At 34.9% G+C, this 15,200-nt stretch overlaps 1 protein-coding gene across 1 annotated transcript; it reads right to left on the reverse strand.

Moving 5' to 3' along the window:
* Positions 1–561: 561 nt before the first annotated feature.
* On the reverse strand, positions 562–1,185 carry LOC138900273 (uncharacterized). The gene has a single exon (XM_070186993.1). The coding sequence runs from the start codon at positions 1,183–1,185 to the stop codon at positions 562–564; it is 624 nt and encodes a 207-aa protein (XP_070043094.1).
* Between the last annotated feature and the right edge of the window lie 14,015 nt (positions 1,186–15,200).

Here is a 15,200-nt window from a genome sequence, read left to right on the forward strand (position 1 = left end):
ACTCATAAATATTTCACCACAAGAACCTCGTCCTTATATAACTTCCATCGCGGCTTGCAGCCCGGTTTAGATATTTCACATCATATATAAAATTCGAGGATCTCGTCCTCAATTTCGAGTCACAAGTATTTTACACATTGTGCCAACTAAAATTTTCAATTTTCTTTCTTTCTTCTTTTAAATAATTTTCACGACATATAATGAACTCTCATACTGGTAGGGCGTATAATTCATAAAAATTGGAATCAATTATTCCGAAACACATTAAACCCACTGTATCGAATAATAAAATTTTGCTTTTGGACTTATAGCCCTCAATGGTGCACAAAAATAAAATGACAGGCACAAGCTCACATCTCTAAATCTCCCAACAGGGATACACATATAAGTGGGTCACAAATTTACGAAGCTCACCTATAAGTGGAGCATAATAGGAAGATTCACCTCAATATTCAGAATCGAATTAAATTAAGGAAAATATCCTTTTATAATAAAAATCAGGATCGCACCTGTAATGACACCATCTGGTGTATTGGCCTCAGCCAAATCATAGTGATTAAATCAACGTGTCGGGCCTCCACCTCTTAGGCACCCACTACCCACACGTCCTCCACCTCTAGCTGACTGTGCACGTGGAGTATCAACTGGAATAAAGCTTGTAGCTGGAGTGTTCTGATGAAATCCACCCCTCCCAAGTCCGGGACAATCTCTCATGATATGCATAGTATCACCACAATCATAACAACCCCTCTGAGGTCGTGGTTGCTCGTACTGAGTCTGTGCCGAATAATTGGAATAACCACTATAAGAATCTCGTATCGGTGGTGCACTATAAACTGGAGCACCCCGAGTAATCTGATGTGCGGACTGAGCTGACAGACTGCTCGAACCTCCACTATAATGGGTTTTAGCTGAAAAGTAAAATCCACTGAACCCTCCAGATCTTCTAGACCTTTTAGCCTCCTTAGACTCTCCTTCCTCGCCTAAAACACCCTCAATCTTCCTTGCAATCTCCACTACTCGCTGAAATGAAGCAGCAATTTGCAATTCTCGATCCATGCATATTTTAATATCATAATCGAGTCTCTCAATGAATCTGCGGACCTGCACTCTGATTGAAGGAACCAAGATAGGTGCATGACGGGTTAACTCGCTGAACCTGATGGCATATTCTGACACTGTCATAGTGCCCTGACGCAACCGTTCAAACTCTGTGCGCCGCGCATCTCTGAGAGTTTGGGGAACAAACTCTTTCAAGAAAATTTCCGAAAATTGAGCCCAAGTTGGTGGTGTTGCATCGGATGGTCTACCTTCTTCATATATTTTCCACCACCGATATGCTGCGCCTGACAGTTGAAATGCAGTAAAGGAAACTCCACTCACCTCCACAATACCCATGGTGCGGAGAATACAATGGTAATTTTCTAGAAATTCTTGGGCATCCTCTGTAGTTGTGCCACTGAAAGTTGGTGGACTATACCTCTTAAACATTTCAAGTCTCTTTTGTTCTTCTTCTGATGCCTCGGGCCCGACATCATGCTGTACCGGAATAACAAGTTGTACCGGTACTACACCCGGAACCTGACCAATGTGAACCTGCTGCTCTAGAGTTGTGATAGGAGTCTGAGCTACTCCCCCAATCTGCGGAATGTTTTGTGCAACAGAGATCAATCCCGCCTGAGTTAATGTACCAAACATACTCAGGAACTGTACCAAAGTCTCCTGAAGTCCGGGGGTAACAACAAGTGCTTCTGGTAACTGTCCCCCAACAGGATCTATTGGTGGCTTCTCAACTGTTGTTCTGACAGGTGCTCTAGTCGTAGCACATGCCCTTCCTCGGCCTCTACCTCGATCCCGGCTTCTTGCAGACCTAGCAGTATGTGCGGATGCCTGCTCAGCTAACCTAGTAGCACGTGTCCTCACAATCTATGAGAGAATGGAGATACAAGGTTCAAATTCCAAATTCAAAAAATTCCGCACGACAAGAATGAATGAAATGGAAATTTTCTAACAGTTATGTAGCCTCTCGAAGATAACTACATACGTCTCTGTACCGATCCGCAAGACTCTACTAGATTCATTCGTGACTATGAACCTACAGCTCTGATACCAACTTATCACGACCCAAAATCCTACAACGGGCATCGTGATGGCACCTAGTCTCTAAGACTAGGTAAGCCGATTTCTATTACATTTTGAAGCCATTTTTTTAAAATCTAATAGCGGAAATAATTACAATACACAACCTCCCAAGACTGGTAGTACTGAGTCACGAACTCTAACTGAATACATGGAATGATCACGAGGACCGAATATAAAATACTGTTTGATTACAAATTAACAGTACAATGAAATGAAAAGACTCCAAGAGACTGCGACGGCCAAGCAACTCTACCTTGAATCCTTATGATCGCGCTTTAACTCTGCTCAAGTCCGATATCTTCAATACCTGACTCTGCACAAAAATGCACAGAAGTGTAGAGTGAGCACACCACAGCGGTGTCCAGTAAGTATCAAGACTAACCTCAATGAAGTAGAGACGAGGTACAGTCAAGACACTCACTAGTCTAATAACCTGTGCAATATAATATACAAAATAATAAGAAAGAAATAATAATAAAGGCAGGATAAAACAACAAGTGATATGCACAACAAACAACAAGAACATCATTTAATAAACACAATTACACCCAATTAAATCAAGCCCTTCAAATAAATGTCTTTCACATAGTTCTTCCAGATAACTCTCTTTCAAATATAATTCTTTCAAATAAATATTTTTCAAATATAATTCTTTCAATAAATCTTTTCAAATCCAATTTCCTTAAATAAATATCATTCAAAATACAATTCTTTTATATAATACTTTCTAAGTAAAAATCCTTTCAAATAAATATTTTAAATATAATTCTTCCAATTAAAAATTCACCATGTGACACCTCATTTCAAAATCATCAAAATACGGGTCTCAACCCATTTTCATATTTCCATCGCACCTCGTGCCCATAATTAAATCATCATATTTGCCCGGAACCTCGTACCCTCATTTCATATCATAACTGCTCGGACAATTCACGTGCCAAATATCATTATCATTTCATCACAGCACCTCGTGCCCACATTTTATATCACAACTGCATGGACAATTCACGTGCCAATATCCCCATTTCATATCACAATTCACGGCACCTCGTGCCCATATTTCATTTTATAAACCGTCTGGCAATAGCCACAGGCTCCCAATTTCAACAAAATCAGATTATTATCAATATACTAACAACAAGACAAGTTGCACAAGGTATAAAAATAAACACAAGAAAATCACAACATCACATGAAATTTGTCAACACCACAACCCCACATCATCACATATCGTCCCTGTAAATAGACACCCTTATCGCTTCGCCCAGACAATATCAATAGCCACCTTTATCGCTCCTATTGCCACCCTTATCGCTCTTATAACCACCCTTATCGCTCCACCCAGACAATATCAATAGCCAACAAACACAACAGTGAAATGTCACCCTTATAACAACATAATATCAACGGTGAAATACCACCCTTATCTCCCCAAAATAACAACTCACACAACACAACAATTTACATGGGAAATTATCACAACAACATAAGAAAATCAATTCATATCACAATTTGCCCAATGGCCACAACCAAATTTCAAAGCTACAACCAAGTCAATTAATTTCACAGCAAATAGCCAAATGCTCCACACAATGTGTACAACACCCAAAAACCATCAATAGAGATAGAAATTACTCAACATAAAGAAAAGTCTTCATAAAAGTTCAAATTTTCAATAATTATATAAACACCTCTTCTTAAGCTCATTTAAAATAAAATTAAATTCCAATAATTATCAAGCCAGCAAATTCACGAAATTTCATAAATAATCAAATAACAATCACATCGCATTGTCATATAACAATAGAGTTAACAACAAGGGTTTAGGCACGACAAATAGATGATAAAATATATGCCAACAATTATCCAATTTACTACACAATATGCTCAAGACTTTAACTCAATAAAATTTGTACATATAAACCAAGTACGTACTCGTCACCTCGCGTACATGGTTTTCAATTACCCAAGTTGCACATAAGACTCAATGCCTAAGGGGAATTTCCTCCACTCGAGGTTAAGCAAGACACTTACCTTTTTGAAGTTAGGCCGATATTTCAAAATAGCCTTCTTGCTTGAATTGGCCTCCGGACAGCTCAAATCTATTCTAATTAATTGTATAACTTCATTAAAATTCATCGGAAATAATTCCGGATAATAATACGTCGACTTAAAATTTTATTCCAAAAAGTCAACAAAAGTCAACGCGAGACCCGCCTCTCGGAACCAGACATAATTTTTATGAAATCCGAATACCCATTCTGATACGAGTTCAACCATACCACTTTTATCGAATTCCAATAACAAATCGACCTCCAAATCTTAAATTTAAACCAAGAGGGTTTTCTAAATTTTTCAACCCAATTCACTAATTTAGTGATAAAAACAACAATAGATATCATGTAATTTGACCAAAATCAAGTTAGGAATTCTTACCCCAATGTTTTCCTTGAAAAACTCTCAAGCAATCGCCTCACGCGAGCTTCCTTGGTCCAAAAATGGAAGAATGACACAAATTTGGACTTTATTCTGCTGCCCAGGGGTTTGTTCTTCGCGTTCGCGAGACTCCCCTCGCGTTTGCGAATAACAAATTCTTCAAAAGTCATTTTCAAACTCTTCTCAGCCTTTAGTATAATAGTCATAATGTTTTGTACAAAACTCCAAATGATGAATGGTTTGACTCTATGGAAACTAGGCTCCAAGGACTATAACTTTCATTTGTTGCTCATCTCCCAATTCTTTATAGAGTATGAGATATAATCTTTCAAAGTTAGCCCTGTGCAACAGAGATTTCCAAACTTTTCCCGGATAGCCTATAGAGTATCCAGCATAACTTTTCGTACACTACTCCAAAAGACAAATGGTTTACCTTTCTGAAAACTAGACACAAAGGGCTACAATTTTTATGTTTCGATCAACTCCAAGTTCCTTATAGATTGTGAGATATGTGCCTCTAAAGTCAGATGATGAACAGCAAAATTTCCTTCTTCGCGAACCCGAAGAACAAAGTCCTAACAGAAAAATCCTTTTTCGCGAACGCGAAGAACAACACCAGAACCAGCAACCAGCAGAATCAAAATACTCAAACTTGGTCCGGAACCACCCCGAATCAAACCCGAGGCCTCCGGGACCCCGTCCAATCGTACCAGCCAGTCTCAATACATAACACGAACCTGCTCGAGGCCTTAAATCACATCAAACAACATCAAAGCCACAAATCATACCCCAATTCAAGCCTAATGAACTTTAAAATTTCAAATTCTATATCTTGTGCCGAAACACATCAAATCAATTTGGAATGACTTTAAATTTTTCACACAAGTCATAATTGACATATTAAAGCTATTCCAATTTCCAGAATCGGATTTTGGCTACGATATCAAAAAGTCAACCCCCTCCCCCCCCCCCGATCAAACTTCTCAAAAATTTATTTTTCGCCATTTCAAGCCAAATTCCTCTACGGACCTCCAAATAATTTTTCGGACACGCTCCTAAGTTCATAATCACCATACGGAGCTATTGACATCATCAAAATTCCATTCTGGAGTCGTCTTCCCACAGTTTCAACTATGGTAAAAATACTAAGACTTAAGCTTCCATCTCAGGGACTAAGTGTCCCAAATCTCTCTGAATCATCCGTGAATCAAACTCGACCACACACGCGGGTCATAATACATATTGCGAGGCTGCTCAAGACCTTAAGTCACTAAACGAGGCGTAAATTTTTAAAACGATAAGTCGGGTCGTTACAAGGATCGAGGCCGAGGATCGAGGCTGTGGATCAAGGCTGTGGATCGAGGCTGTGTATCGAGTTTGTGGATCGAGGGCTGCCTGGGCAGAATTATAAAAGAGGGCATTCGTCTCATTCCATTTTTAACAAATTGGAGTTTGAGTAGAGGCGATTTTTGATAGATTTTCAAGGAAAAGACATTGGGGTAAGTGATTCTAACTTGGATTTGGTCTATAAACATAAATATATCATTGTTTTCACCATTTAATTAGTGTTTTAAGATTGAGATTTGAAAATTTTTAGAAATCTCATAGAAACGAATTTTTGAGATTTCGGTATCGATTCGGAGTCGGATTTGAGTGAAGCTGGTATGGTTGAACTCGTAATTGAATGGGTTGTCGGATGTCATAACTTTTGCCAGATTCCGAGATGTGGGCCCCTCGGACGAATTTTTAATTTATTTCGGGATTTTTATTTAAAATGTAGTATTTTCTTATAGAATTGATTCCTATAATTTTTAGTGATTGTATCGAATTATTTTGGCTCGATTCGAGCCAGACAGAGTTGGATAATCGTGAAAAAGGCCTTATAGTGGATTAAATTGGAGTAAGACGAGGTAAGTCTCTTGTCTAATCTTATGAGGGGCAAATTACCCCATAGGAATTAAATTGAATAATTGTTGCTAATTGCGGGGGCTACGTACGCACGAGGTGACGAGAGTCCGTGCATAGCTACTATTAATGCTAAAGTCCGGGTAGTTTAGGACTCAAAGCATGAATTACTTGTGTAAATTATATTCTTTGTTTAATTAATATTATTTGATATATATATATATATATATATATATATATATATATATATATATATATATATATGAATATATTGTAAATTTTCAGATAAAGATATCAAAGGATAGAAACCTCATATGCTTGATTTTCTATTTAAATTAATTAATTATTAAAAAAAATTGTTCTTTCTCCCGAATTTATCTTATAATAAATATACTCTCTTTCCGGAGGTACATAAGAAAATGTCCTCCTTTCTTGTGGAGCGGGCCGAACGCCTCGGCAGGATAGATGCATCTATGGATCGTGCCGCACGTCCCTCGGCAGTGTACACGAAACTTTGGATCGGGTCGTACTACCTCGGCAGAAATCGTGCTTAATAATAATAATAATTACACGATACTTGGACAGTTTATTACAGCTTGTAAAGCTATTTGATAAGTTAAAAATTTATTGAAATTGAATTGCAGCTTGTAAAGCTATTTGATAAACTGAAATTTTTATTGAAATTGAAAGATTTAATTAATAGATAAGAAACTATTTGAATTGAAGGAATTTACTTAATATATTGAGAATTATTGGAATTGAAGGAATTTAATTACTTCTGCTGGTTCAATAAATTATTGTTAATTATGTGAATCACGTTGATATAAATATTTCTATTTTCACGATTATTTAATATTATTGACCCATAGTGAGTGTCATAGTCGGCCATCTCGTCTCTACCTCTTCGAGATTAGGCTTGATACTTACTGGGTACACGTTGTTTTCGTACTCATACTGCACTTGCTGCACATTTTATTGTACAGGTACATATATGTATAGCGGCCTTGTGGGCGCAGAGGTGTGGTTAATAATTGTGGGGACATAGGTGAGTTGCATTCTATATTACGATCCGCAGCTAACAGAATCTCCTTCAGAGTTATTATATTTTCCTGTCTAATTTGTATTCTGGACAGATGTTGTATTTTATTTTAATTCCCTAGTAAATGCTCATGCACTTGTGACACCGGATTTTGGGAATGGTTGTGAATTGTTTAGAAATTTAGCTGCAAAAATATTTATCATTTACTCTATGAGTTTTATCTCTACAATTTTATTAAAGAAATTTTTATTTCAAAAATACTAAAATAGATAATTAAGTAAATTGATTATGGTTGGCTTGCCGGATAGTGGTGTCCGATGCCATCACAGCCTTTTTTGGATTTTGGGTCGTGACAGAGCCTCTAATTGACTTGGACGCATAAATAATTCTCAAAATCATTTATTGATATATTCCGTCAAGTGAAAGGAAACACACTGGTAAGAAGGCCGACCACATGAGGAGGGAAACCGAAAAACTCGAATTTTCAGATCGAACCAATTTATAGTAAAAGGAAGGTACAATAATGTAGAATAGTAAAAAAAATGCAATTAAAGAGCATTTTTTCAAAAAATAAGATTAGTTTTCTCATAAATTGGGCAATTGTCTCACAATAAATTTGTGTAAAAATTTACTCGATGATGAGAAAGGCAAACATTCATTTCGGATTATGGAGAAGTCATAGTTGTAATTTATTTCTGATGTGACACTTTTGATTGTTACAACAGGTTTGGAACTCATTCTGTCATTTCTATTAACTTGGAATGCTTCTCACATACTGCTTTTTGTTAAAGAATTCTATTCAAGCTATTAAAAAAAGATAAAAAGATATTTAAATAGTAGATTAGTTTTTTTTATTTAAACATTGATAATATTTAACTATTCGCGCTGGCAAAGTACACTAGTTAGAGAAGTAATAGTGGGAACAAATGTTAATGTTACATAACTTCTCAACTTAACCGAAATTACTGAATTAATGTCATATAATACCTAATAAATATTAAGCAACATTAATTATTTGCAATAGTATTGACATTGGTTCAATTGTACCAAGAAATTAAGCTTTTGTGAATGAATCTATTTTGACCTCAACCATAACTTACGAGGTTCTCGTGTACTAATTTAATTTATTTTTTATTTACAGATATTATTCCTAAGCCGAGGGTCTATTGGAAATAACATCTCTATCCTCACAAGGTAGGAGTAAAGTCTGCGTACACATTATCTTCTCCAGATCTAACGGTGTGAGATATTACTGGGTATGTTGTTGTTGTTGTTGTTGTTGTTGTTGTTGTTGTTGTTGTATATTAAGGAGTTTTACATTAGCCGGAGTAGTTCGGAAAATCTTGAATTTTAAGAAGACTTTATGTTTTCTTATAACATGTATGACATGTATATTAGTTGAATTCTTGTTGTATTACTATTTTGGCAAGCATTTATTTGATGACCCAAAATATCATCTTTAAATTTAATAAGTAATTCTGTGTTCTAAGACCTCAAAAAGTACCATTTATCATTTCTCGACTTGCGTGCGCAGTCCGTAAATTTTTTCAAAAATTTTCATGTGAAAAATGGATTAAAATGTGATATATAGCTTTAAAACTCAACTGAGTTGACTTTGGTCAATATGTTTAGCAAATGGACCTGGATCAGTATTTTGACAGTTCTGGTAGCTTCGTATCGTGATTTGGGACTTGGGCGTATGCCCGCAATTTAATTTGGAGGTCCCTAGCTCAAGTTATGACCATTTAACGGAACTAGCAATTTAAAGGCTAAATATTCCAAGTTTGACCGCGGGGTTGACTTTTTGATATCGGAGCCGGAATCCGATTCTGAAAATTTGAACAGCTCTGTTATGTCATTTATGACTTGTGTGCCAAATTTGAAGTCATTCCGGATTTATTTAATATGTTTTGGCACGAGATTTGTAAATTTAAAGGTTTAAAACTCAAAGTTTGAATCGAGGTGTGAATTGTAATTTGAGCGTTGTTTGACGTGATACGAGACCCCAAGTAAGTCCGTATTATGTTATTGGACTTGTTGGTATATTCGTTTGGGATCCCCGAGTACCCCGAGAGTGAAACGGATTAAAATCGGATCAAGAATTGGACTTAAGCAAAATCTGTATTTTTGTCTTCTGTTATAATCGCACATGTGGATTTTTGACCGCAGGTGTGAGCTCGCAGAAGCGAGACTTCCATCGCAGATGCGGCCTCCTTGCACAGATACGGATGCGCAGGTGCACATTTTTCCTTCGCAGGTACGAGGCCTCTCCTGGCAGCCCCCTTTCGCAGATGCGAGCTCGTATGTGCGACCACAGATACCGCAGGTGCGAAAATGCCCGGGCAGTGTATATATCGAAGAGTCTGATATTTTTACTCATTTTTGGTCATTTTGAGCTCGGTTAAGGCGAACTTTTGGGCGATTTTTACAAAAAATATTGGGGTAAGTGTTCCTCCCCTATGTGCCAATCGCTAGCGCATCCAGGGCCCCGGCGCCCAGCTCTTTTTTAACCTAATCGATAGTTGTTAGGATGAATCACACGTGGGAGAGATGAAATCTCTGAGCATCCTATATTGATTATATTTCATGATTCCATACTCGTTTATATCATGAATCCGTAAATTTATGGAAGAAAAATCAGATTTTTCTAAAATCTTCCAAAAACGAGAAATTTATATTTGAAGGTCCATTTGATATCGTAATTGGAAAAATTTAGTATGGTTGAACTCGTATCGTAACGAGTGTTCGGATTTCGCTGGTTTTTTCGGGATTTGAGATGTGGGTCCCACTGCCGAATATTTTAATGAATTTCGGATTTTTATCCGGAAAATTTATAAATTCATATGGAATTAATTCCTATGATTTGTATTGATATATATTGAATTGTTTGTGAATAGATTTGAACCTTTCGGAGGCAAATTTAAAAGAAAAAGTTATGGTTGAATAATTAATTAGAATTTACAAAGCAAGGTAAGTGTCGGGGTTAGCCTTGACTTGAGGGAAAAGAACCTTTAAATTATTTGTTATGTGAATTGCATATAAACGACGTATAGGCGAGGTGACGAGTGTCTATACATCGTCAAATTAATTGTTTGCCTGCTTACTTGAAAAATCATAAATTATTTTTAATCACAAATTAATTACTATAATAATTGTTTCTCTCTTATTCCTTGTCAAAATATTAATTCTTGAATTCCTGCATTAATTGTTACATGCTATTTGAATTATGTGTTTTAATTGTTATTAGACATTTAGTATATCAAATATTAAACTACCTATTTTCTCCCTGATTTCTATAATAAATTATTAATTATCATTGTTTGTTTCATAATTAAATTATAATTGTTGTATGCTTGTTGTCTTATAATTTTATATTAATTGTTGCGTTTATTGGGAAATTTTTTCTATAAGAATTGATTGAAATGGAAATATTGGAGGATCGGGTTGCACGCCGCAACAGACTTTTTAAAAGTTAATATTGGAGGATCGGGTTGCACGCCGCAACAGATTTGTTAAAAAGTTAATATAGGAGGATCGGGTTGCACGCCGCAACAGACTTATTAAAAGTCAATATTGAGGGATTGGATTGCACGCCGCAATAGACTTATTTAAAAGTCTATCTATAGATTTATTTAAAAGTCTATATATATACTTGATTGAAATAAATATATGACAGACTTGATTAAAAATGGATATATTGTGAGAGCGGGTTGCACGCTGCAACAGAATTGGTTGAAATAATAATGGATTATGACTGCGGGATTAGTTTCAATTATTATAAATGAGTTACCTGATTTATTTATATTATTTGTTGTTATTATCAATATTGTGTACAGGTTAATGTAAGTGAACCGTCTTAGCCTCGTCACTACTTCGTCGAGGTTAGGCTCAACACTTACTAGTACATGGAGTCGGTTGTACTGATACTACACTCTTCACTTCTTGTGCAGATTTTGGAGTTGGTCCCAGCGGCGTACCATAGACTTGCTCGGATTTCAGCTACCAGAGGAAACTTGAGGTATAACTGAATGGCGTCCGCAGTTCTGAAGTCCCCGTATATTGTACTTTACCTGTGTGTTTATTTCCAGACAGCTTTATTTTATTCAGACCTTTATTTGTATTTATTCTAGAAGCTCGTGCACTTATGACACCAATTCTAGGATGGTATTTAGACACCGTTATTATTATGGATTATTTCAAAATTGCTTCCGCATTTGCTTCCTTGTTATTAATAAATTTTAAAAATTATTTTAAAAATGAATAATGTTATTCTAATATTGGCTTGCCTAGCAAGTGAAATGTTAGGTACCATCACGGTTTGAAGGTGGGAATTTCGGGTCGTGACAATTTATAGATTACTTTGGCGTTTTTCTTTACTTCTATGCATTAAAATTGTGTCAATGGTTAAAAAAAAAACCTTTGTACAAGCATTTACCAATGTCAAGGTATTTACATGATTTCTAAATAAATGGTGCATTATAACTGTACGCAATTTCCTGATATGGTAATTGATGTGAGCAAATTGCTACATAAAATTTTGACGTTTCGAGGGGAGTTAAGGGTTTACAATTTAAAATACCAAATTCAAAAAAAATAAATTATTATTGAGTATAAGAATGTGTTATTTGTCGCACTCAAGGAAGAGTGTGACCTAACAATAAATGAAGTTTGCGAAAATTATAAAAGGCTAAAATTCAAATATAGTAGAGAAAAAAAGTGAATCACAAGTATTTAGTGGAATCATTGGGGAAAGACAAACTGGTCCAACTCCGAACACTATCTTTACAGAAAAAAGAAAAAAAGGTTAAAAAATAATCAAAAATATCTTAATTTTATCATCCGGTATACTTTGTGGTGTGGATTGTGACAATTCATAACCTTATTGTTAGCAAATGTCAAATGATCGTATATTTGTCTTTGACCTTAACGAGCTTCAGCATGGACTTTAACCAAAGTATATAGTCTTGATTATTTGTTGGTGTCTTGCCTTAGTCTCGTCACTACTTCGTTGAGATTGATTTGTAGGTGTACTGATACTGTTCTCTGCACTTTCTGTGCAGATTTTGATACCGGCTCAGGTTGATCGAGATTTTGCTATTGGTCCGCTGTCCGGAGACTCAAGGTAGATCTGTCGGCGTTCACAGTTCTTGATGTCCCCGTCTATCTTTTCTGTTCTACTGTTTCTTTCATTCAGACAGTTGTATTTCTTTCAGACTATTACTTGTAGTAAATTCTAGAATGCTCGTGAATTGTGACTCCAGATTCGGGTGGTAGTAATTAATACAGTTTTATGATATTCCGCACTTATTATATTTTATCTTAGTTAATTATTGTTAATTACTGAATGGAAATAAGAAATTGGTTTAATGATTATTGTTAGCTGCTGATAGCGAATAGAAGGCCTACACACATTAGGATTTTTTGTAGACCATATTTTAAATTCTTTGAAATGTTTGGTAAAATATCTGAAGGACAATTTAGTACAAAGATAAAATAGGAGGATAATTACGAAAAAAAGTTGAAATAAATAACTTAGCGCGATGAGAATAAGGTAAGTTATATAATATCCCAACCAAAAGAAAAGAATTAGTATAGTGCGACTCCAAGGTAAGAAGTCTCTTTGATAATTCATGTTTGTCATCTTAGAATTTTAATTACTGATTTCATAATTTATTTTCTTCTTTTTCTGTTTTTACTTTTCCTCTAATTTTGTTTTATTCTTATAAGCGAGTTAAAATGCTTTCTAATGTGTGCTAGAGTGTGACTTTTTATTTTCTCTTAATATTTCATCTAGGTAAGTTACACATGTGAAGAAAATTATAGTCTGTCTTATTTTTCTCTTCTTCATTTCATTAAAGAATGAGAATCCATAATTCTTTGTGCTAATTTATGGTGCGAGGACAGCCGAAAAGAAAACTATGAGAACAAAGAAGACAGTTCACAAGGCAAATGCAAGTCTATAAGTATACAACAGAACGAAGAATACTACACAACACTTATTTTTTTCTTATTTTCCTAATTATAGATTTAATGATGTTCTACATTATTATTCTAATAGTTCATTGCTAAGTGGAAGGAGAATAAAAAGAATAAGTATAATGAAAGACAATTGTTACATTGCCTCCCTTGGGAAAGATGGCCCAATTAATTTTTTTTCTTTTTGATTTCAATTTTCTTTATTTGTTTTCCAGGGGTCTAAAAGGCTAAAAGGTAGGGAGAAGAAAGTCGAGCCTCTAATTGACTTGGACGCATAAATAATTCTCAAAATCGTGTATTGATATATTCCATCAAGTGAAAGAAAACAGACCGGTAAGAGAGCCGACCATATGAGGAGGGAAACCGAAAAACTCGACTTTTCAGATCGAACCAATTTATAGTAAAAGGGAGGTACAATAATGTAGAATAGTAAAAATGCAATTAAAGAGCAATTTTTTCAAAAAATAAGATTAGTTTTCTCATAAATTGGGCAATTGTCTCACAATAAATTTGTGTAAAAATTTACTCGATGATGAGAAAGGCAAACATTCATTTCGGATTATGGAGAAGTCATAGTTGTAATTTATTTCTGATGTGACACTTTTGATTGTTACAACAGGTTTGGAACTCATTATGTCATTTCTATTAACTTGGAATGTTTCTCACATACTGCTTTTTGTTAAAGAATTTTATTCAAGCTATTAAAAAAAGATAAAAAGATATTTAAATAGTAGATTAGTTTTTTTTATTTAAACATTGATAATATTTAACTATATTTTAAATTTTGATATTCGCGCTGGCAAAGTACACTAGTTAGAGAAGTAATACTGGGAACAAATGTTAATGTTACATAACTTCTCAACTTAACCGAAATTACTGAATTAATGTGATATAATACCTAATAAATATTAAGCAACATTAATTATTTGCAATAGTATTGACATTGGTTCAATTGTACCACGAAATTAAGCTTTTGTGAATGAAACTATTTTTACCTCAACCATAACTTACGAGGTTCTCGTGTACTAATTTAATTTGTTTTTTATTTACTGATATTGTTCCTAAGCCAAGGGTCTATTGGAAATAATATCTATATCCTCACAAGGTAGGGGTAAAGTCTGCGTACACATTATCCTTCCCAGATCTCACGGTGTGAGATATTACCGGATATGTTGTTGTTGTTGTTGTTGTTGTTGTATATTGAGGAGTTTTATATTAGTCGGAGCAGTTCGAAAAATCTTGAATTTGAAGAAGACTTTATGTTTTTTTATAACATGTATGACATGTATATTAGTTGAATTCCTGTTGTATTACTATTTTGTAAGCATTTATGGATTACTTTGGCGTTTTTCTTTACTTCTATGCATTAAAATTGTGTCAATGGTTAAAAAAAACATTTGTACAAGCATTTACCAATGTCAAGGTATTTACATGATTTCTAAATAAATGGTGCATTATAACTGTACACAATTTCCTGATATGGTAATTGATGTGAGCAAATTGCTACATAAAATTTTGACGTTTACAATTTAAAATACCAAATTCAAAAAAAAACAAATTATTATTGGGTATAAGAATGTGTTATTTGTCGCACTCAAGGAAGAGTGTGACCTAACAATAAATGAAGTTTGCGAAAATTATAAAAGGCTAAAATTCAAATATAGTAGAGAAAAAAAGTGAATCACAAGTATTTAGTGGAATC

This window comes from Nicotiana tomentosiformis, chromosome 10 (assembly GCF_000390325.3).
Source record: "Nicotiana tomentosiformis chromosome 10, ASM39032v3, whole genome shotgun sequence".
NCBI classification, from domain to species: domain Eukaryota; kingdom Viridiplantae; phylum Streptophyta; class Magnoliopsida; order Solanales; family Solanaceae; genus Nicotiana; species Nicotiana tomentosiformis.

What these genes read in the sequence shown, in the direction of transcription:
- LOC138900273 (XM_070186993.1), bottom strand. Translation starts at nt 1,185, where the DNA reads ATGACAGTGTCAGAATATGCCATCAGGTTCAGCGAGTTAACCCGTCAT.